Below are 25499 nucleotides of genomic sequence, written 5' to 3' on the forward strand. Positions count from 1 at the left end.
CAGGTTTCAGTTATCTAAGCTCCTTTTCATAAAGGTTTCACTACACTTGACTTTGCTGTTATTCATTTACATTTTTGCCTATACAGCACTAAAAGATGCCAGAGCCAGTTGCTTAGCGGCAGTCACCACCACAAAATACTGTTGCCCGAAGAGCACACTTACTAGAGATACTCTGTTCTTTAGCCAATGGCATTCTATGTAAGAGCAGGGACTCTTCAAATAAGAGGCTATGAGAGCTGACCACTTCACTTGTGCTATGACAGCATTGCTACCAGTGATATAAAACAACAGATGTCATTACAAACCCAGAGTCATCTAAAAAGTTTAGCCAGACTTGCACCAATTCCCGCACCACATCTTAGTGCTTCTTGCCTCCAATGCACTCGACCCTTGCGCTTGTTCCTGTACTTACAGCCTTGCAAAAAATTAAATGCCCACTTTCCTCAAGGCCCTGTGAAAAGATAAAAGCATTCTCAGCTCAAAGCCACCCACAAATATCATCCCAAAGTAGAAAGAGAAAGGTGTGAAGCACTATTTCATCTTTGAGAGATTAATGTCTGTGGTAGTGTCAATGAAACTCTCTCACAAGATTTCTTTTTGTGGCAAGCTTTGGCCAAGCACACCCTGATGTTATCAAAAGCAATGCAAGAATCTAGCAGGACTTTCCAGCGTGAGTTGAGATGATAGAGGACACAAATATCACAAGCATCTTGCTTTATAATTCTTTTAGTATAGAAAAAGATAATGAGGAAAAGTGAGTCCTCTGCTGCACAATATGTTCATGTGTCACTAGCAGGCTATTCCACAGCATTCACATTGAAATTCTAGGGAAAGCAATAATTCATATAAATTAATAGGATATGTCAGCTGTAATTAGCCCACAAAGGCTAGGTAAGCATCTTTGGGACACCACAGGGTATCTCCACATTGCCTCAGACAAATCAAGCATCCACATCTTGGCTGGTCTGTGGCTTGGGACACATGAGAGCTTACACAGAGCAATTCAGAATATTGGAGCAAGGGAGAAGGGAAACAACATTGGAAAAAACCAGAAGCTGGATTTGCTTCTTTTCACTGTCCCCTGGTTTTGGCAAACCAGGCTTCTGTGTGATAAACACAAAGAAAGGGAAGCAAAAGAAGCAATAAACATTCACTTAACACTGTAATGTGCAATGTCATGGCAGCTGGTTTCAAAAGAAACAACCATGAAGGGAAACAGTGTTTTGTTTAGGTTTTCCTTCTGTCACTGTGCAGGGAAATGTTCATTTCTATGTTCCTAGCAGTACTTGTAATCACTAGCACCAGCTCTGTGGAAACCAAACATCCAGAAGGGCTGAAATTGCAAATAAAAATGTCTCCAACCAGATCTAAACCACAAAAGGAACCTCAATGATGTCAGAAATGAACGTACCGTTGACATCCTCTGAAGGAGGCGTGGAAGAACTTCCACAGATTGTCGTGTGTACCAGCTGTTTGGATTGAATTCCAGCCAGTACTTTCCTTCTCACCCTGGTCTATACCACTGGACACACGTGGGTTGCCAGCACCATCTCATTACCTTACCTAGTCATTTGCATAAATTTCTGCTACTGTAGCAATGCAATTTACTTGTAGATATTATGGTCTGCTGCTCTCTGCCAGCGAGTGTCAGTAACTCATAATAAGAAAAGGAGTAAAACATTCATTGACAGAATACCACTGGGTTTGCCCAGACACACAGCCTGACATGAAATATAGCAATGGATTATTGTAAATGGATTATTTTACACATTTATAAATGGAAATAAGTATATTTATGTTTCCAGAAGCATGCAGCAGTTCCTGTAGTAGCCTATTCACCAGCCTAGCCTGCAATGGATTAGGATCCTCACTCTCACTAGTACTTAAACAGATGCATTTTCAGAAGAAAATTGCAAGCTTTGAAGCAGATTTCACACTTGGAATAGAACATGTTTCTCCCTATTTTGGGAAAAAGAATTACTGTGTGACAAAAGAAAATATTTCAGCTATGTCAAAAGACAGGAAAAACAAAGGTCTCTTTCCTCTCACTAGTCTGTTAGCATCATCTTGCTCTACAGGCAACTGGTGTACATAAATTCAAGGAATTAAAATAGGAGCTGATAGAGTATTCTAAAATATTCTTACTGCACAAACAATAGTCTTGGAGCAATTGGTGCAGAGGTAGTGCTCCTTGAAGACAAAACTGAGCTGACAGTAAAAGAAATTCACCCTCTGCCTCGTATCTACTTACATCAACTCACATCTGCTAAGGGAGCACTGGCTGATAACACAATTGGAGAATTTTGTTTGTGCTGGGTAGTCAACACAAAGAAGATGTAATTTCATCCAGGGATCTCCTTTTTCAACATCCCAGGTCATCAAGGTCTTGAATTCCTTACTTCTTACCAGCGAGACAAAGCAATTATGCATGCGTATAAACTACCTTTGAACTGAAATAGCTTTAGACTGCGGTGAGCTGTTTGTGCAAACTTACCTTCCTTCAGTGTCCTGCTCTGAAAACATTTCTTTAAATGCAAAAATACACAGAAGACTTTAAAATGAGAAGGGACAACAGAAAATTCTTAAACTGGTATAGTTTTCCAAGCAGCACAATTAGAAAGGCTATAGAAGAAAGAAACAGCTAATTAGACTAAGCAAAAGATGATACATCCTTTCTGATGTGTAGAATCATTAACTAACCCATTCAATAGTAGTCATTCAGTAGTTTGGTGCAGCATAATAAATAGCCCCAGACTGCCAAAAGTTGAGCTCCTTTTCCAATTGCTATTAATCAAGCTCTCTGGATGCATATATGTTTGTATAGACAAAAATAATGTACGTGCCAGGTTGCTCATTATACTGAGGAGATGGAATGTCTCCTCATCTCTCACTAAGAGATGGAGGTCCATTTCAAAGAAAGATTTATTTCCACCTAGTTAACCATATATACATAAAAATATAAGTATATTAAAAAACCATTTATATAGCATAATTACCTCTGAATAACCTTTGAAACATAGAGGAAAAAAAATAAATCTGTATCTGGTGTATCATTTGACTTAGTACAAAGGAAACTTGATTACAAATCAGGAAATGAAAGAAACAAATCTTTCCCAGTATACTCCCAGTAATGACAAATCAAGAAGTGTATCAGCAGAATGAAAGACAAAAGTGTTCTCAAGAGAGATCATTGCAGTTATGACCATTAAAAAGTTGTATCAGTTTTAATAAAAACTTAAGCAATTTTAATGCAACCTTATCAACAGGCAGAGAGACAGACATGAAAGCCTGGCTGCGTCGTCTGCAGCAGTGCTCACTTCAAAATAAATGACTGCAAGCTGCTTTCCATCTGACCCAGAAAATACTCTTACTGATAGCTAAAGCAGAAATATGTTAGAGGGGAAAAAAAAAACATATTTGCTTGGTAGATATGTCTCTGTGGGATCATGGAATGGTTTGGGTTGGAGGTGACCTCAAAGATCATCTTGTTCAAATCTTACTGCTAGAGGCAGGAACATCTACTGAACCAAGTTGCTCAGGGCCCCATCCAACCTGACTTTGAGTAATTCCAGGGATTGGAGCCTCCACAACTTCTCTGAGCAGCCTTTTCCAGTGCCTTGCCACTCTCATGGGGAAGAATTTCTTTCTAATGCTTAATTTAATATGTAACATGTAATTTAAGTCTGGTTTGAAGCCATTACTGCTTTGTAAAAAGGCATGGAGTGACAGGACAAGTTTCTCTCTGGCTCTCCTGTAGCCCCATTCAGATACTAATGCTTGCTATAAGGTTTCCCCAGAGCCTTACCTTCTTCAGTCTTAACAGCCCCAACTCTCGGCCTGTCTTCATAGAAGAGGTGCTCTAGTCATCTTCATGGCCCTCCCCTACACCTGCTCTAACATTTCCATTTTCTTCTTGCCCCAGGGGCTCCAGAGCTGAACACCACTTCAGTTGGGGTCTTATGAGAGTTGAGTAGAGGTGGGAATCCTCTCTGTTGACCTACTGGCCACACTTCTTCTGATGCAGCTCAGAATACAGTTGGCTTTTGGGCTGCAAGTGCACATGGGCAGCTCGTGTTTAGCTTCCCATCAACCAGCATACCAAATCCTTCTCCTCAGGAAGTGGTCTCTACCCATTCTCCTCCCAGCCTGTGTTTGTGCTTGGGATTGCCCCAGCTGATGTGCAGAACAATCCCATGTCCCATACATTGCTAAAAAGAGGTAGTAAAAATGCAGGCACATTAAACTCACGTCAGTTCTAAACACGTTGACCCACAGGTGACTATTTTTCCTTCTGCCAGGGAAACTATCATGCTTGGGTTGCAGAGAGAGAAATTTTCTAATCTTCCTTTCTCCTTGAATGCTATCACAGCACAGTGCCCAATTTCTCTGGCTGAATGCTTGTGAATTAACAGCACTCTTAATTACTTTAGATACAATCTACATTGGAGCTTGCTTTTCATTTTGCATTCATTTTTTCTTCCATTCATTATCAAAGCCTGGCTTCCCACTAGACTGTTTATATTTTAATTTGTGCAGGCTTTAACAATATACCTACTCCAATAGTGTCCTAATTAAATTAAATTTCCTTCCATAGGTTTGAACAGCTACCCATGTTGACCTCAAAAGTACTCTTTTCTTTTTTCCAATATATCTTGATGTCCATCAAAGAATTCTTTTCCCCAGGCCCTACTACTTCTCCAGTCTTTGTGCAACTAGTCCTCCAATAACTATCCAGATTAGCATTTCAGCTTTAAGAAAAATTACAATCCAAATCCAAAGTGGTGCCCTTTTTAAGTCTGTGGATGTTATTTAGGTCACTTGAAATAAACAATTGCAGAACAGATTCTGACCACAGTAGTAAGGAAGGACTTCGCTGTTTCAGATAGGACTTTTTCCCCCAGCTATCATTCCCAATTTTCTTCTTAATTAAGTCACTGCTCAAAAATGTCTTTTTAGAATGGTGGGAACAAAAAAAAAAATTTAAAGCTGAATGTATGGCTCACCTATGACATCTCCTTTCATATCACAAAATTTCAATCCCAAGGGCAAATTTCAGAAAGCACCAGTACTTCTCTACCACAGTGCAAGATACTCTCCCCTTTCACATTCCAACTGCACTCTTTCAAAACCCAGATTATTCTAACATTTTAAATTATTTACTTTTTAAGGTAAAATACATCTATTTATATATCACCATGCAGAAGTAGATGTATTTGATACATCTGCACAGTGACAGGTGTATCATAGTATCATCATAGTATGTGTGTAGGTGTGCCAAATACTTTTATTTTTCCCTGTTCACATTTCTTAAATCTCTTTCTTTCCTAGTGCAGGCCATCTTTTCTTGATAGGATGCCTAGTTGAAGAAAGCTCTGAAGTCAGCTTTCTTTCAAAAGAAAAAATAGGCTCTGTGATTGTTTTTAGTAACATCTCAGTAAAATCATTTGGAGGGCAAATGTGTAGCAGCAAACACTCCCTGCCTATAATAATTTTCATTTGAGAGTTGAGTTAACAGGTGGTTTAGGACCAGGAAGATAAAACACAGAGTTGCCTTTTTTTTTTTCTTCCCCTTTACCCTTAGATCTCTCATTATGGGTCAGCACTAAGCTCTGTATATGCTGTGTAATGGTTTGCATCAGAGACATTGCTCTTTGATTTGTAACCCCAACCAACTACTTCCCACCCCTCCAAAAGCCAGTGGGCTGATGGCCAGGCCCTTAGGGAAAGCATATGGAAGCTATGGCATCGCAGCATGCACTTTCAGTGTGTTCCAAGAGCTTGAGCTAAGGCAGTCAAATTTCTCTGGGTTTCCTGAAGCAACATAGCTGTTTGCAGCTACAGTCGTGACCAATTCCTGATGCATCACTGAGCCTAAGCTTACCTGAGAGATTTCTACAGTACATTGGAGACGCTTCCCTTTAGCACGTTACACAACCCACCCAGCTAGGAGGGAATGCAACATCCTGCTGACACTGCCTGGGAAAAATAGGTCACATAACATGGACACTGCCAATTGCCAAACTGAAATCAATTAAGAAATCCATGGACAGAAAACAAACAATCAATGCTCGTCGGCACAGCCCAGTGAGTGGATGATATGCAGAGTACAAAGCAGTACTGACATGTATTGATACAGGAATGCATCTCCCCGTGATCCAAACAGTGCATGGTGTGGGACTGGGAACACAGGCCTTGCTGAATGGGGCAAAGAGAGGGACAGAGAGAAAGCACAGACTACTACTCCTGCTGTTACTGCCCCTCCACATGTAGAATTTAGATGAGACCCTCCACATTTTTTTTCCCTAATAAGCTTGGAGAAGTTTTTGTCAAGCGTGTATGTATGAATTCACAACTACACTCACATTGTACTCCCTGTACCCTGTCCTTACACACTGACGTGCTGCATTGTTCCATTGACATCTTCCTGCCTAAGGCTACCTTCTACCTTGTCATAAACTGTATTAAGCTGGCTCATAATGAAACTCAGGAAATCAAGGATAAAATTAGATGCTCCTTAAGACATTTTTGTTCAAATAATTTGTGTTAGCTTCTGTTTAGTAGGATAAGCAAAACACAGATAGCTCATACCCCATTTTCTTAATTGCTTTAAAAATAAGGTCTTCCCTCTGCTTTTTTTCAACTAGAGAGTCCAAAAACTCATCACAGTGGTGAACTCCAGTGCACTCTTTTCACTGCTCACTTAACCGGCAGTGAGATTGTAGTGCATTAGAATAGAATAGAATTAACCAGGGTGGAAAAGACCTTCAAGATCATCAAATCCAACCTATCACCCAACACCATCTTATCACCTAAAGCATGGCACCAAATTAGTTCAGACTGATGGTGTTGGAACAAAAGATGTTCACATCCTTCAGCAGGAATTTGCAGTAGGATTAGATACATGCATCTGAACCCTTTCTTTGTGTATAAGATAAACCAACATCTCAGATGATCTTGGTGAAGACCCACGATTAATCTATTAATGGTTCAGTATTTAGCACTGTAATATTTTAGAAGCATATTTCAGTTCCTAATAAAGGCAGCATCAGCCCTCCTACCATTCAATTATTATCATTATTGAAGAGAATTAAAAGAAATCCATAATGATGCTTTTTGATTCCATAGATTAAACTTCTTAGATATTGCAGATTAAAAGGAGATATTAGACATAGTTTTGTAAAACTTTTACTTGTGATCCTGGCTCAGGAAGAAGCTGCAGGACTTGAAGAATGTGCTGTGCACAGCAGCAAGGCAGAAATGTCAGAAGCAAGAGAATGCCCCTAAGAGCAGAGCTGCAGGCAGTAGACTCTCTCAGCAGAATCACACAGAATGGGCAGAAAGATAAAAACTTAGAAGGAAAAAAGAAAAATCAAGTATTTCAGAGACACTGAGAATGGAAGGGTAAGGGCTGAAAGGCAGGAGGCTAAATAAATGATAGCAGGAGCTGGAAAATCCCCATTTGGCTTTAAAAGAAGAAACAAGGTCATGAGGTGGCACAGTAAGAGAACTGCACTGTTGACCAACAGCAGGGTCAGAAATTAAGAGATGCAGGGCCTTTGTTTAAAATAATACAAATAATTACAACTCAGCAAGGGTCCTCCTGAAGAACACACTTGACTGAAGGGCCTTCTTTTTCCAGAGGAAACTTCTTGGGTCTGCTATTTCTGACTACTGTCAGGGCATAGCCCTGCATTGCTCTTTAGATGATATAACAGAACACTATGGGGTATTTAGGTTCCTTTCAGGTGGAAAACAGTGTTTCAGAGAAAAAAAACCTCTTGAGGTCAAGTTTAAATGTTTCCAAAACAGAAAAGGTTTTTTTGGGTTAAGCAGTATGCAGCAGAAAGGCCTGAAGTGTTTCTCTGACTTGAGATACTGTTACTTAGTTTATAAGAGTGGATCTCAAGCTATGATAAGTAGATTTTGCAATATGAAGTACTTTCAAGAAGCATATGCATAATAAAAGGTACTTCATACTGCTTTTGTTTAGATCAAGGGTATTTTATCCCCTTGTTTTCTATTTTACTGGTAAGTGCCAGTTTCCCTGTTGGAGACAATTTATCTTACCAGAATCCCACTGGATAATCTAGTTTGTTCAAGAGCAGACCTCCTGATAAAGTAGTAAAATCCTGGCAATGTCCTATGCAATTTACCTATGTAATTTTACTGGTTTACTTTATTATGTGTATTAAATATCCTTTCCCCTGTTCCCCTACACAAAGTTATTTTAAACTTTAGGATGAAATTAATATGTTCCATTTTATCAGCTGGTGGACATGAAATAACAAAGGGGAAAGAGAAAAAACAAAAACCTTTTCTGATAATAAAAACATTCTTGAGAGGCTACCTGAAACAGTAACACGTTACATGAAAAAAACCACCCCAAACAAACCAAACTGTGTTCTTCCAAATTTGCATGCTTGCAGCTTGCTAAAACCCCCAAACTTTACATGGACACACGGCTGAACTTTAGATATAAAGTCAGTTTTATCATTCCAATCCTGTTATACAGCTCATTTTAAACAATATTCCAGCTTAATTAGCATTACCTTCTGGCTCCCTAGTACCACCCTTTTGAATGCTGGCATGGTTAAAACACTCAGGTCTACTTGGTTTAGGGTAGTGTGGCAAATGTCAGTGAAATACGAGGGCATATGGCACATAATTACAGAACCATATGGATGCCAGTAGTGATAGTCAACAGTATCTGAATGCAAGCCTGAGAAAGGTAGAGGAAGAGCAGTAAAACACCAGTGTACATAATCATTAAATGGATATATATAGTTTCTTTGCAGCTGAAAGAAGCCTGTGCATGCCTGTCCTTTAATGAAGCAAAGCCACTTATGTTTGTACAAGCACATAGCTGCAGTGTGCAGCCCACGTTCATTTAGTTGTGGTTCAGAAATTTATAACCCCAGATTATTAAGATGAATGAAGTAAGAAACTACTCACCAATGCGCACAGCAGATCAACTGCTTCCAGTATCAGTTCTTGGTGGCCAATGCGAGTGACTCCCAGCTCCTCAAGCTCCTGATGGGTGATGTGGAGCAGCTGTTCCCCATTGATCTTCTCTCTTTCAAAGTTTTTTATGTATTGCTGGAGGCAATCGTCAAGGCCTAGTTAAAAAAAGGCAACAGCATGTTCAGAGAACGGACATAATCACTCCTCTGTATCACAGAGAATCACAGACAATTCTTGGGAACAAAAGTATAATTTCTTGCTTGCATCTGTTATGGAGAAAGGGCAAAAAATGACAGTTTAACTTAACACAGTATGGCACATACAGCTACACAGAAAAGTTTCATGACTGACATTATTTGCACCACCCTCATGGGGGAAGAATTTCTTCCTAATGTCTAATGAAAGTCGAGCTTCTTCCAGTTTAAAGCCATTAACCTTCATCCTATCACTACCTGCCTTCATAGAAAGTCTCTTTCCAGCTCTCCTGTAATCCCCCTGCTATAATGTCTCCCCAGAGCCTGCTCTTCTCCAGTCTGAACAACTCTCAGCTTGTCTTCACAGGAGAGGTGCTCCAGCCCTCTGGTCATCTTTGTGGCCCTTCTCTGGACTCACTCTAATATTGCCATGTCCTTGTGTTGAGGATTCGAGAGCTGAGTGCAGGTACTGCAGGTGGGGTCTCATGAGAGGGGAGAAGCCCCTTCCTAAATTAAGTATTTAGAGCATTCAGAAACATTCAGAAGATACTGAATGAAGGTGCTAGCCCATGAAAACTGTAGCCACACGGTTTATGCATGGCACTTTTTATGTTATGAATGTAGTTTATACACTAACTATGCTTTTGGGCCAGAGAGAACTTATGACAGAAGAGCAAAAGAAGGAATTTATGCTATTCAAACTGCTCAGTAACAGCTCCCCAGGCCATCTTTAGAAGCTTTTACTTAGTGGTGCGAACAGCATGGCAGTGGACGACAGAACACAGAAAAGTATCATTAAAGGAGCAGACTGCCTCATAGTGTGAAAGCATCAAATAAATACACACACAAAGAAATATTTGTCCCCTGCCCTCTGTTTTTCTGTATCAAAGGTATCAAAGTGTTCCTTTTCTGGCAACGAAAAATGTTGTGTTGATAACTCTGAGGTATTACAAAGCAAGAATTTACATGTCAGTAGTTTCAGTCTTTGTTATTGTGGCTGTAATTGCATTTGGAATGAAAATATCAAAGATGCCATTAGAAAGAGAAGAGAATAAGATCACTTAGGTTCACCAAAGCCAAAAGGAATATTTATTTCCTAGACCCACTTAGGTCTCATTATGACTCTTCCTGCAATTTTTCTCTGCAGAATTTCCATTTACAGATCCGACTGATGTTGGTTTAGATGCACAAATATAAAGCAAGGGGCAGCAACCCTGCTTTGAAAGTAAATAAAATTATACAGAATCACAGAATTGTCAGGGTTGGAAGGGACCTCAAGGATCATCTAGTTCCAGCTCCCTGGCCATAGGCAGCGACACCTCACACTAAATTAAGTTGCTCACAGCCACATCCAGCCTGGCCTTAAAAACCTCCAGAGATGAGGATTCCACCACCTCCCTGGGCAACTTGTTCCCATGTCTCACCACCCTCATGGTGAAGAGCTTTTCTAACATCTAATCTAAATCTATCCTCCTCTAGCTTGGATCCATCCCCCCCAAGTCCTGTCACTACCTAACACCCTAAAAAGTCCCTCACCAGGTCTCTTGCAGGCCACCATTCTCAAATTACAGTGTCAGGGTCAGGCAAGAATCGCAGAAGCCTGCAGTTCTGTCTCTGCAATTTCTTACTTCTTTTGGGGACAGTATGTAACAAACTCATGTATCCTTCATAGTGCAATAACTTTATTCATGGAACAGGGTTCAAACATTTCTGCTTTATTTTAAAGCTGAGACTTAACACCCATGATGAGAAATCTGCCCTATCCACTTTTAAGTAAAAGAAATTGTATTCCAGCCACGAGGGCTACGAAAACTTTCTCTGTGTTCCAAGAGTAGAGGAAAAACAAACATCTCTGATGTGTTTACTGCAAACTATGATTTGGCAAATAAGGCACATTGAAAATGGCCTAAATCAAGGCAACATGGAAAAGAAAGGAGGCAGAAAAAAGAGAGAAAGGGCAAGAGAAGAGAGGGAGTTAGCTTGAAAATGTTTGTTTTCTAAAGAGCTTAATTAAGGAAAAAAGAGACCATTAAAACAACAAAGCAAGCCCACACATTATTAAAAACTTGTCTGCAGAGCTGGCTGAAATCAGATTTAAGTATTAACTCAGAGCCAACATTACAAAAGAGATGCCATGTACTGTGGGTACAATAAGACCCACTGAGATTAAAATGAATCTTTCCATTGATGTCAAATGACATCAGGTTTGGTTTACATTAAAAGGACAAACGTAGTTGCTGCGTTACATAAAGATCTGTCTCTTTCTCTCTGGCATTAGACAGGGAGATTGAACAAAATGACTATGAAATTAAGTGAAGGAAAAGCACAGGTGGGAGCCCTCTGTGCAGGAATTGAAATCATGCAGACAGGGCAGGAATGCAGTGACAATAACTTCATCAAGTGTGATCCATCACGACACAAATGTTATTTCTAATTTTAAAAGTCTGTTCTTCCCAATTTTTCATAACTCTTTCCATAAATTATCCTTATTATCTTATTTTTCATACATTTTAAACAGATTTTTGTTACTTACTGCAAAACATGCTGGGCTTGTCAGCTATCCTAAAAATTCCCCACCAGGTGATGGTTTTGTTCAGACTACATCATTATTCCTACAGGAAAATATATGGCAGGTGGCTACGACGACAGAACTCTGGCTGTGAAATGAAGGGGTTATGGGGAGGGCAGACAGGAAAGGTCCTGCCGGTTCAGCTTGTCACAAGCACAACTGCTCTCACAAGGCCATTCCTCTGATATGCTCTGCTACAAAAATGCAAGATTGCTCATTCTGGTTTTGGGGATGAAAGAAGGAAAGCAGCTCAGAGGAACCACATTTATCAGCCCTGACTTCTACAGCTTAGCATTGATGCAAGGGACTGTTAAGCCATAGATGTATAGAAAATATAATGATATTTTAGAATATAGAATTATTATATAATATATATTATTTTATATATATAATTGTCATAGCCAATGTGGCAAGGAAGTCAAACACACTTTGTTCTGGTGAGACCCCACCTGGAGTACTGCATCCAATTTTGGAGCCCCTATTACAAGAAGGATCTGGATGTGCAGGAACGTGTCCAGAGAAGGGCCACAAGGATGAGTAGAGAGCTAGAGCTCCTCTCCTGTGAGGACAGGCTGAGAGAGTTGGGTTGTTCAGTCGGGAGAGGAGAAGGCTCCGAGGAGACCTTCTGTGGCCCTCCAGTATCTGAAGGAGGTCTACAAGAAAGCTGGGGAGGGACTTTTTAGGATGTCAGGTAGTGATAGGACTAGTGGGAATGGAGCAAAACCAGAAATGGGTAGATTCAGATTGGATGTTAGGAGTTCTTCCCCATGAGGGTGGTGAGACACTGGAACTGGTTGCCCAGGGAGGTGGTGGAAGCCTCATCCCTGGAGTTATTTAAGGACAGGTTGGATGTGGCTGTGAACAACCTGATCTAGTGTGAGGTGTCCCTGCCCATGGCATAGGGGTTGAACTAGATGATCCTTGAAGTCCCTTCCAAGCCTAACAATTCCATGACTTTTTATATTGAAGTTATTTTAAATAGTAAAAGCACCTAGCAGAATGCTGAAGCCACAATGGCTAAAAGGGCTAAGTCATAAATGCAAATGTCTGTAGAATCTGGGTCTACAGGACAAAAGCTGCAAGTCACTCAAATGATCTGTTTGTTCAGGATTACACTGGGCTCTGCCAAGAGCAAATTAATATTCCCATTAATGTCTCTCATTCAACTAATCAAAGCTATACAACCATCATATCTCTGTTGTTGCAGAATGGTGATTTGTGAAAAAAAAATAAAATCAATAAATCCAAGTGAAATGGGGACAAACTCGATTTTCAAGTGCTGGGTGTTGGAGGAAATTCACAACACTGCTGTGCCCTTCAGTGAAGATAAATGCAAATGGTGACTGTGCTTGCTTCTGAGGGCAGATATCTTGTATAATATGAGCACAGGGCACAGCAGGAACATGCCAACAGCAGGACATGAGTCTCAGGAGGGTGAGCTGAGTTGTGAGGCACCAGGGTCATCTAATAATTCAAAAGAAAACTGTACTGAAACTACCTCTGGGTGACAAGAATAAAAACAAAACAAACCACAAAAAAACCCCACAGAGGACAAACACCATGAAAAAGGGAACAGCAAAAGTGGAAGAAAACCAGAAGCTGTGGTCAGTGTGAGAAAAGGCTCAGAGAAGACAACTGCGGAAGGAGGTCTGGAAGCATAAGGAAAGAAACACTGTTTGATTCCTGCTGGTTTTTACAAGTGACATTCCACATGACCATCCAAGGAAAGAGGACTTCACCTGAGACACCTGACCTGACACCACTATGGCTGTTCTTCCTAGGCAAAGTAACTTCACAGTGCAGCAAATGAACTATTCACTATTAAATATATATATATATATATATCTGGAAATGATCTAATGAATTGGGGAAGGCAGAACAAACTTCTGCTCCTCTCACAACTTTCAGTTTACATACTCAGATCTGCCTAAATACATCCAGTGCCTGGCAGCATCTGGAGGCTCAGTCCAAATCATAAGTATTGCAGAATGAGTACTTGTGGGGGTGGTTTGTTTTTTAAAACAACCAAGCAACAACCCAGTGGTATTTTATACTTAAGCAATATGCAGCAGCCCACCAGAAAGACCTGGAAGAAATTGACTGTTTGGCTAACAGAGAGAGGTAGGTGGTGAACACATGCCTGCTCCTAAATGTAATTTTATTGACTACACACATCAATTCATGGATGTTCTTGGTCCAAAACCCCTTTGATTTATTACACTGGGCTTAGGCACAGTGAATCTTTTCCAATTCTTATATAACTTGCAACAATGAAAATCATCAGGTGGATATTTTTTTTGTCAATGATGTTAAAAGCTTTTCAAGATTCCAACAACTGAGGCAAAGGCATAATCCTCAGGACCATGTTCATGCTAAGCTGACTCTCAGATATCAGTTATTTGTTCTTAAGCTTTTCCAGTAGAAAAAAACCCAGCTGTTTAGAATGCCTGGAGAAAAGGATCTTCATAGCCCCACAATTCAGAAAGAGACAAAGGGAATGTGTTTGAAAACAGCAAGCTTGGAGTGCTTCAGACTTAAACTTTCCTGAAGTTTAGAGTCTGTTTAAAACTAGAGAGCATCATGCAGTGTTTTGCACCTTTAATGCTACAAACTTGATCTACAGCAAGACTTGCCAGATGACAAAATTTCATATAAAAAGTTCATTAAAAATTCCTAGCAGGAATGTGCAAACACATAGAAAAGAATTAAGATTATTCTGGGGAAAAAAAAATATAACACAATCCCTCGATTCTGGCATTATCTGACCTTTAAATGCTTGGCTGTGCAAGTATAATGTGTTTAAAGGTTGCTTCCCGGATGAGTTTCCCCTGCATCACTCGAATATTCACCCACAAACAGACGATGTTTCAGATGCAAATACAGTGGCAGGCTTCTGCCACTTGAATTTACAGATCCATCATCTTCTTGAGCAGGAACCAAAGCAGGATCAGAGCTTTGAATAAATGTTTCCCAGACACCAACTGACAGCAAAAATGTTGACTTCATTCCAGAGTTCAAAATGGTTTGAAGTTTACCGGATGTAAGCTCTTCCACTTGCCTCACACCACCGGCCAAGAGTGTGACAGACCACGAGCTACTTCTTTCACTCCTATTTTCCTCTCCTTACAGAGCCAGGCTCCACATTTGCCCTTCAGGGCCCTCTGCAGACATGCACAAGCACCAGCAACCAGACAGCCCTGCTGGGCTCTTTTCCAGGCAGACCATTTCTCCCACTGATGGCTTTTCATGTAGAAAACTCCCTTCTCCTCAACCTCTCCTTGTCTTCGTCCTGCAGCTACACCCCACACACCAACCAATATCACTGGCCCAACAGTCCTAGTGACAAGCATCCTCTCCCCCTCCTAATTCTTATTGCAAAAATCTCAGTTTGCCCTTTGCAAATCCCTGCATTTTCCCAACTGCATTCATTTACTGCCAGCTTCCATTTCCAGAGATGACATTTCTTCTCCTTCCACACAGCCCCTATTCTTGTATTTTTGAGATGTGAATCGGGCAGCTTCCCCTCCTCTCTACACGCAGGGAAGCAGTACTGTGAGAGCGCAAGCTGGAGGACGATGGCAGCTTCCAACCTCAGTTCCCTTTCTCTGCCCTGAACAGGTCAGATCTTCACTTGCAACAACAGATCTCCTCAACCACCAGCAGGTTTGGCAAAAAGGACATAACCCTCAAGAAATTTAACAATCCAAAGATCCTAACCATATAGATACCACCCTCCCCTCCTTCCAAAGAGTCATCCTCTCTCTGAATAAGGACAAACATCACAGCCACCGTACCAAGAGTGCAGTGTGAGACCCAGACTTCCCCCACCCCCCCGCTCCAAATGCTATCCCATATGAGACCCAATGGGAATACTACATCACCATCACGATATTTTATTTCAGCATGCCCCATGCAATGGGCTTTCCCATAATCATACTGGCTATAATTACAGCTCTGTCTGGCAGCAATTTTCCTAGCTAACTGTGTTAGCAAGACAAAAGCTGTGCAGAAATTATTAATATTTTAAGACTTCAGAGTGTCTGAGAAGGTTTTATGAGAGAATGTGCCAAGCAGTATTAATAACAAATGAACAAACTGCTGTACTTATAAAATTTGATTTAATGATACTCCAGCACCTTTAAATTAACATTCCTATACAGGAAGAAAATGACTTAATATAGTTCTGCCTTCATTATCTGTGACTGACTATTAGGAAGTGAAGATTTTCTAACTTTTTCCTCCAGAACTGACAGGTGCTTCTGAGTTGTGGTAGAACCACAGAAAGACTAAAGAAGCATTTTAAAGAAGCTTGCTGAAACTAGATGTGACCTTAAAGATGCCTCTGGAGGAAAAAAGTGTCACGCTCAGGGAACGTATCACATTTTCAGGCACAAGAGCATACTCCTTGCTGTCACAGCTCACAACAATCTTAACCTCAATATGTGTCACTGACGCTGCTGCTGCTGGATTTCTCTGAAGAGTGATAAAAACCAGAAGCCTCTTTATTAGCACTCTGAGCTAATGAATATTTAAGTCCTTTAGCCCCATTAATTTTCTGCTGGATAACAATGTAAAAAAAGCTTCCAGCCGTTGTTGATGCAGTGTGGCTGAAGAGTGACCTGGAAGTGCTCATAAGCTTCCAAAAGCCAGTGCACTCATACCTCCCATTTATTTGATTAGATGCTTCCATGTTCCAGTGTGACCCAGCTGAGAACACTTGGACACTGGATCTGTCTCGTTACATTCATTTTAAAAGAGAAATGCTTTGGCCAAATGCAAGGCAAGTGCTTCTATCTTTTCCCCGCACTGAACTCATGTAACACATTGCTTTATGTTTTCGAGACAGAGTTTGATGAGAATCTCTTCTGGCAGAGGCACTGGTTCCAAAGTGGAGCGGTACCCTTGCACACCCTGTTCCTTGTGCTTCCTATGACTGTGTATGGCTGCCCAGTGAATTGGGTCAGGAAGTGCTCTGTGTTAACTTCACTCCTTTTTGTTACCAGCTATTTTTAACTGGTGCAAACGAGGGGGAATATACCCATGGATGAAGGAGCAGATGCTTAAGCTGGCACAACTGTCAGCACACATGCTTTTAAAACTACACCATAAGAAAGCCACATTTGACAATTCTTCCTCTTTTCTTTTTTTGCCCCCCTCCTTACTTGCTGAGATGTCAAATGTATGGTCACTGAGCCAGCCACTGTTTCAGCTGTCCTGAAATACACAGCAAATTTAAACACACACACCCACCCCTTTGAGGATTAGCTGAAGAGACAATATAAAAGGAGCAAGGACAAAATTAGTCATGTTTAGAGGAATCTTCTTCATTTATAGTCAAACCAAACTGCAGAACCAGCATAATGAAATCCTCAAATTTACCCAGTTAGGAAAGAGCAACTATAAGAGTTCTGGTGATGATTAAACATCTCTAGGATGAGCATGAACAGTTGGAAAAAAGAACATCTACCCTGTGTGCTTGAGGGGTAGTAGAGCTTAAGAGTGCAGAATTGATGTAATTGGGTTTTATATTGCTTCTTTTTGCAATAAGTACCAGAGGTTGTCTGCTCATCTCCTGGGTTGGGGGGCAGTGGTGTGGGGGATTCAGAGAGCCTGTTCCAGCTCTCTTTCCAATGTTTGGGGTTTTTTTCTGCAACAACCGTCAAGCTGCTGGCAGAAAGGATGGAGGGGGAAAAAAACACAACATAAGCAAGAAAAGGGAAAACCAACCCAAAAACTACCAATAAAAAGGAAACATTCTTAGATGGAAAGAAAAAACATCAGAAAATCAAGTATCTTTCACTAGAGCCTAAGCACATTGAGGTGAGTTATTTCAGACCCCTGTTGTCTAGTAACTGAAAACTCCTTTCTCCAGCTTCAAGGACTAATCCACCTTGCACTCCCCACAGAAAAGTCTTCAATCACAAACAAGGTTTTGTGCAAGTAAAACAGAGATATGCTGCACTTGTCCTTGTCTTAAATGCAAAGGAAACAAAAATACTTAAGAGAGACAACAAATCCATCTGAACCAATTAATAGAGTGAAAAGTGACTTGCTGGACAACATTCATAATGCAGACAGTTAAAGTTACGTGAAATAAATCCTGCCCTCAAATCATACATTAAATTCAGTTCAGAATTATTCATAGATTGGGTTAGGTTGGAATGGGCAAAACCCTGCCATGGGCAGGGACACCTTCCACTATATTAGGCTGCTCAAGGCCTCATCCAACCTGGCCATGAACACCTCCAGGGAGAGGGCATTCCCAACTTCCCTGGGCAGCCTGTTCCAGTGTCTCACCACCCTTTGTTCTTGCTACAAACTATGTGAAACAACCAAAAACAGGTAAATAGGAATAAGTCATGAAAGCAAAATCAGACTGTAAATTCCAATGAAGAAAGAAGCTTTTACCTTCCCTTCCTTGCCCCATTTTTGTTCTACATGTTTATGTTAGGTGATGATGCCACAGAGATTTATTTTGGTTGTTACTGAACAGAAAGACAGAAATTTTTATTCACTACCACTTTTCCTGTAGTATCAGATTTAGATAGATTAAGTTTCTGGCTTCAGCTACATGATGAAGAATCATGTAGTTTAAGAATACATCTTAAACCACCATTATTTTGTGGTTTAATTCCGAATTCTAAATGTTTTGTTGTTTGATCTGGCCATAGCTTATCCAAGATTAAATACTTCTATCAAGAAACAGGCCAGGATTTTATCATATCTAAAGAAATATATACTCAAAAGTCCACAAATAAAATGCAATTCCAGCTCAAAGCATAGAAAATTTTAATCCAGCCCACAAGGCAATAAAGTTATTGGTAATTCAGTAGCAACAAATGTAAAATCAAGTGACTGAAAAATATTTAACCACTCAGTCATGTTTGAAATATTACTTAATATGCTTCTTTTACATGGAAGCACACATAAACAGGGCACAGGTCAGGACTAGTGTCTGAAAAATCTGAAGAATACTGAGAGCTCCCATCCAGACCTAACCACTGCAGCAGCTCCAGAGCCCACTGCTGCCAAAGGATAACATGAGAGAACTAAACCACAGTTCTTGTAGCATTCTCAGACATACTTTTGTTCCTTTCAAGTCAACAGTGAAGCTTTTTTTCCTTTCCTTCAGACATCAGACAAAGAATAAGAGATGCACAATATTAAAGTGCCAGTAATAAGAGCTGTCCATTAATCCTCTAAATAGAGCTGCTGGTGAAAAGGTAAATTCATTAACTCACTGACAGTGCAGACCCACAACCTGCAGCAATGCACCATATTAACTGAGTGGGATAAATTATTTCCTTGTCAGCAAAACCAGCACAATATGACATAATGTTTCTGGGGACATTCCTTGTGGCCACTTACTCAGGGAGTAGGCTTTCTCATTAAAGCATCACAAAAGGAAAAGTATCTTCTGGTTTCTCCAGCACTTATTTTTCATTCATGTCAGAGAACTGAACATGGGAAGACATCAGAACTTAGTCAGCACCTTAAGTCACACTTAGGCAGGGGTTTGCTCCTGCCACCTGATGCCACAGACACAGGCAGGAGGCTGGGTCTTTGGGCACAACCCTGAGACAATACAGCTGGGAAGATCAAGCAGGACCAAGCTATGCAAAGAGTAACACAGGAAATTCCTGGGAGAGGTGAGTATACAAAATAAATTCAAGGACTACAGATTTCTGTATAAAATACAATAGCTGTAGGAAAAAAACAGCAAGGAAGTAAGAGTGAAATAATCCAAAATGGTCAGAAGGCTGAGCCTGGTGTGACTGTCAGATTTACAAACCATTTTGCCCTTAAGTTGTTATGTGATCAGCTTTTCCTCAATTGCCATTTTCCTGAACCTCTGGAAATTCAACATGAAAAAAGATAACTTAATTTCTTAAGCCCCAGTGAAAGCACATTGTGTCACCCTTGTTTTTTCCTTGGTAAATGAACAGATAAATCTTGCTGCTCCTGTCTGGCTCAGTAGATAAAAGAAAAGCTTGGTGCATGCTGGACCCAAAAGGTTGTGTTTTTCCAACTTTTATTGTGGCATATAAAGCAACAAGAAAACTTGAAGAACTTTTCTGTGAGTGTTAGAATATCTAAATCATAGAGGAAATGCTGCCAATTATAACAGAGGGGTTCAGCCCACAACTAACAGAAAGTACTTGCAAGTAGACCATGGTGGAGGTGTTGCAGCTCAGAGAAGTGCTGGATGAGCAAGGCTGCCTGGAGGAATTTGTACCACGACTGGCCTGTGGCACATGCAATCAAAAGAGCAGGCAAAGAGCAAATGTAACTTGGTTGCTAATTCTACAGACCACAGCAAAATTTCAGGCTGCTTCATCTCTAAGAGGATTTAGCAAACAGCAAGCTGCAATTTGCTTCTTCCCTATCTGGGAATGGAAGCCCAGTACACCTGCCTTAAGAGGATTGCACAGGTAAAGGGTGCATCTTCACTTTAGCCAGCAGCATAGGTGCCTTTTCATGGCATAAGAGGATTGGATTAGTAGTTTTAGTTACTGTTGTGCTGTAATTGTCTGCTTTTCCAGGTGACACACATCTTTGGCTCAGTATGGAGCTGAGAAAAACAAACAAGCCTCCTTCACACACACTACCCCAAAACCCCTATGCCAGCAGAAACCATTTGTACCAACTGAACCTTAAACCCAGGCTTTTTGAACCTCAGTCTCAAAACCAGAACAAGTACATGAAAAGAATTATGGAAATGGATTGCCTCATGTGAAAACATTTCAAGTTGCATTATTCACACTGCACCACTTTAGGAAAAACCCTACAAGCTTAAAACTTAAATACTAAGGGCACTGTTTTACTGAAGAACAAATTATCAATAACTTTCAAGTTGAAAATTCCTGTGTTCTGTGTAGATTATGATTGTTGCTTTTCAGTGCTTTAAAGATATTTACTTTTCAAGCAAGACTTTATTGTGGTCTTCCAGTATCTTAAGGGGGGGCTACAGGAAAGCTGGTGAGGGACTTTTTAGGACATAGGGTAGTGATAGGACTGGGGGGATTGGAGCAAAATTAGAAGTGGGTAGATTCAGATTGGATATTAGGAAAATGTTCTTCACTGTGAGGGTGAAGAGACACTGGCACAGGTTGCCCAGGGAGGTGGTGGAAGCCTCATCCCTGGAGGTTTTTAAGGCTAGGCTGGATGCGGCTGTGAGCAACCTGATCTAGTGCGAGGTGTCCCTGCCTAAGACAGGGGAGTTGGAACTAGATGATCCTTGAGGTCCCTTCCAACCTTGACAATTCCGTGCTATTGTGATCATATGCCTTCCTAGTTCACAGTAACCAAGACTTTAAAGACTTTCAGGAATAAAAAAGGTCCCATTTTGACCTCAAACACAGTAGCTGTTTAGGATGGAATTTGGATTTTCCCCTTTTGTCAGATTACAAGTCACTTTCTCAAATGCAGGTTAAGTAACTTGATGATAGAGATTAATTGACAGCACTATTCACAGTGTCTTTTACCTAAAAATGCACAAATGGGACTAGAAAAAAATCAATTTATCATGACCTTTACAGTGAGCAAATGGCATCATTAGGTGTGTATTAGTCAATTTTGAATCCTAACTGAAAAAACAAATCTAGTACCTGCAGCCATGACAAAAACTCTTTACGAAATATGAATGTCCTTGACTTACTTTAGTAATTTTCAAGGACAGGATGAAAAATTAGTATTTCCTCTAGAGGGCTGCAGGGTCTGTATTATTTCACAAGTCATCTAAGTTACATTGCACTAAATGACTGCTCATTACTATTCTGATTACTCCTGCGTTGGAGAATAAAAAAATAAATCATGATTAGTTAAGTGCAGAGATAACACTCTGATGATCTTGTTTCATATAGTGCTATTAAAGTGACCAAAAAAATGAGATGCAGATTGGTTAGATGAGTATTTTTACCAGAAAAGCTCAAGTTAATCGATTTTCACTTTGTTTTGTCCCTATTTGCTCTCTATGGAGAATCAGTCCTTTCTTTATAGATCATTTTAATACTATACAAATAACCATTTAGAACTTAGCAAGACATTCTAAAGCAGCACACATACAGAACTCGTATACTCAATAATCTGTTGTTTAGCTTTTCCTCCAAGCCTGTACTGTGCTGACCTTGCTAACCAAGTTCCTTATTCAAAGAATTTATACACTAACAAAAAATTTAATCAATGTTTGAGACTTCAGATTTAATCACCTTGCTGTCCCAATGCTTTCATGTCTGCCACCAGAAATCTTAGGCTTGATTAGTCCAGATAGTTTTGAGCTATATTCTGTCTGTTTCTCTCTGTTATTTTGCAAATCTTGTCTTTTGTTTCTCTACCTTACTACTGAGCACTTCGTTATTCACAGCATCTCAGCTGCTCTTCCTTTTTAAGCATCTAATGCCTCAGCTGTAATTCTCAAGATGATATATTTCTGTTCAGATACAAAAAAAGTCACTGAAGGTGCAGTTCCATAATAGGCTTAAGCCAATTTCAGACCACGCTGCTGCCAAAAGAAGCAACAACTTCTCCTCCTCCCATCTCCTGTATTGGTATTAGCAATTTCATGGTGGCCCAGTGAATTAGATCAGCCTGTTTCAGCAAGCTGAAGGTGAAGTGTGCAGAAGGTGAAGGAAAGCTCAACCTCTTTTGTCAACTGCCTGTGAAACAACTTTGGTTTGAAAATTCAGCAGTTAAAACAGTCATTTTCAGCTCTTCCCTGCCTCTCGCTGCTACCTCCAAATGCCTTTGAGTCTGCACACCGAACAGAACTGGGGAATTGATCCATCTGAACAAGAATCCAGGGGGAAAAAAAAAAGGTAGTTTCTTTCTTGGCAGGTGGATATTCCCCAGTCCAGCTTGCTATGCAGGCACAGAATCCAGGGCCAGCATCCCCAAGAGACAGGGTGCAGAACTGGAGGAGCACGAGAAGCACAGGTGTAGAAGCAAGTGGATGGAGCCATGATCATTTGAACCACGCTGTCACAAAGAAGATAATTTGATAACTACATCTACATACAAAAGCCTGGGGAGATGATGCAGAAGGTTTAGAATGTATTACAAACTCAGAGCACAAGAGTCCTCTTCCAACAGGCACAAACTGGTTTAGTCATGTGTCTCTTGGTAAGACTGGTGGCCCTTTTCATACAAATAAGATGAAGGAAACTGAATGCTATGTCAGTGAATGTGTAAGGTGGTAGAAAGTTAATTTGGATGTGTTACACTAGGAATTAAATCATCAGCTAAATCCTTGACAGTTACAGGAAATCTTAAGATGTACCTCACATTTATTTTCATAACTGAAACATCAGTCAGAGTGTAGAACTCACCAAATCCAGCACATATGCTTGTAAAATGGAAATCTAATTAGACTGATCTCCAGGTTATGTTTGTCAGGCAGTTGTAGTCTGTGGGAACTGCAGTACTGAATTTCCCACTGGAAGATCCTACCATAGAAAACAGATTCCAAAAAGAAATAAATTACTGGGCATACAGCTACTTGAAAAATAGAAATGTTATGAATTCTAGTCTGATCATGGAGGGTCCTTCTCTTGGCATCAGTCATTATTTAATACAGAACACACCACAGTGATGATTTGTGTCAACGTGGCCTCGATCCAACGAAGAACTTAAGTGCCTGCCTCACTTCTCTGTATATTGCTAATCCTCCAATTGACTTACACAGGAATATTCACATGATTCAAATTAAGCTTAAGTGCACTGCTGGAGCAGAGCCAGAGTGCAGTGAGCATTGTATGACAAGCCCACAGCAGCCAAAGGTTTGGAGGTGGTCCTGTTCAATTCCATAGATCGAAATTCACGTCTCCGTGGAAGGACATTGAGCAGAAGATTTATACCTTGCTTTAAGCTTCCACCTTTGGAAAAGCTTTCTACAAGCATTAATATCTCCCATGATACTTCTAGGTATGCATGTACTAATTTCCTGAGTGAAGAGGCATTTTAGAAGCATCTTTACATTTTCATACCTCAGATATTATATAACCTTTTTGAGATTTGAAGTCACAACTTTTCAGCTGACCGAGTTAAAACAGAAAGATCAGCAGGCAAGGAACCTGAGAACATCGCTCACATTCCAAATGAAGCTACTGATCACGAGGAGATGATAAGAAATAATCCCCACAGACCATGACTGATGGGTTTGTTCAGTTATGAAAAGCTACAGGCAGTGAAGAGCCCAGAAGTAGAAGTGACCTGTCTTGCACTTTCCAGTGCTCTACCAAGGAACATGAACATGAGCCAGAGAACTAAAAATAATAACTATTTTCATTTTCCCTAGACAAGTCTCTTTGCAAGGCCAGGTTGGTATCTATGCTGAGTCTGAACTGAAACCAAAGAGATTTAGCTCAACAAATGGAACGATGAAAGGTCAAAACAAGGCTTGTTTTGCAACGACTGCAGGAAAAGTCCTTACAGGCCAGGGCTAACTGACACTACTTAAATGAATGTTCTCCTCATAAGTTTGTTTATTAAACACATCCAGACCTTTAAAAAAGCTCAGCTACATTCACACCTCCCTTTAGAGCCAGAAGCACACTAAATGACAGCTACCAGTGGATATTGTCACCAAACAGCTGTAGAACTAGCACTATAGAAGGCTGGAAGGTGAGGCTCTAGTACAAAACTGTCTCTGGCAAAAACCACAGGCACAAAAATCAGTCTTCTAACTTTAGTCTTGGAGCATCAGTAAACATGACCACCTCTAGGTCACCAGTGTTTTGTGTTTAAGCTGAGACACAGAGCACACTAAGCTATATATTGATGTTTTAGATGAGGATTGTACATGCCATATGGATACCACTAGAGCAAAAATAAGTGATCCATTTCTGGTTATCTGTGACACATGGGTATCTAAATTATAGGAGATATGAACTCATGCTACTCACTCAAAGACAGAAGAACAGAGTACCTGTTGACTGTGCTGGCAGAAAAGGTTCCCCACAAAACTATTACAGTTTAAACAGCTCGTTTAGATCTGACAGACCCACTGAAGTGGTCAGCCACGTCTGAACAAGCAGTCCAGGGGTGTAGCTTATCAGGGGACAAATTAAGTCATTTCCCCCCATCTTTCCAGGTATAAATGCCTAACTAAGCCCTAAGTTCTGGTGAAATGGTCTTGTAAGGCCTCTCTCTGTGCCATTTAAGTTCTATTAAAATAATTTAATTTAGAAAGGTTGTAATAACCAGGAGCAACCCAACATGTAATGAGTTTATTTCGCATGTTGGGTGATTCCTGTGTTTCATTCTGAAGCAGGCTGCTGCATCTTGCTACTACAAAGTTGGCAGTTGTGTGGTATGTTGGAGATACTGTGAACACATTTTGATTTGATTCTGGCAGGCTCCCAGTTAGCTGAACTACAGTGGATGCCAACACGTTACAATTTCTTTCAGTAAACAAGGCACAGTTTCTTAGGCAAACAGCCATACACCATCTTTTCACACTCTTCATTTTGAACCCAAGGAGCTGAATTTAGCTGCTGCTTGTGATGAAAAAAGAGACAGTCAATGGAACTCCTCTTGTTCTTACAACTGAATTTGTCTGTGTCAGATAAAGCTCTGTGTGAAACTGCACTGCACAGCTATATCAAAAGAAGAAAGGCAATTCCATTTCCAGGGACTCGAACCAGAGGTGATACCTTCCATCCTCTCACATGTTCCTCTCTGTGTGCCTGGGGAAGGGAATGGCTACTGTGGTTATGCACACATTCAAAGCAAACCAGTCGCTGCTGCACAGAGACATCCAAGTATGCCAGTTTGAGGAG

At 40.5% G+C, this 25499-nt stretch overlaps 1 protein-coding gene across 1 annotated transcript in view; it reads right to left on the reverse strand.

Annotated features, from left to right (window-relative positions):
* Window positions 1-25499, reverse strand: part of LOC128898093 (connector enhancer of kinase suppressor of ras 2-like) — a 193134-nt gene that overhangs the window by 111738 nt on the left and 55897 nt on the right. Inside the window, exon 2 of the mRNA XM_054169610.1 lies at window positions 8953-9116. Within this exon, the coding sequence (XP_054025585.1) occupies window positions 8953-9116 (164 nt within the window). The remainder of the gene's footprint in view (window positions 1-8952; window positions 9117-25499) is intronic.

This window comes from Dryobates pubescens, chromosome 18, assembly GCF_014839835.1.
Source record: "Dryobates pubescens isolate bDryPub1 chromosome 18, bDryPub1.pri, whole genome shotgun sequence".
Classification (NCBI taxonomy): domain Eukaryota; kingdom Metazoa; phylum Chordata; class Aves; order Piciformes; family Picidae; genus Dryobates; species Dryobates pubescens.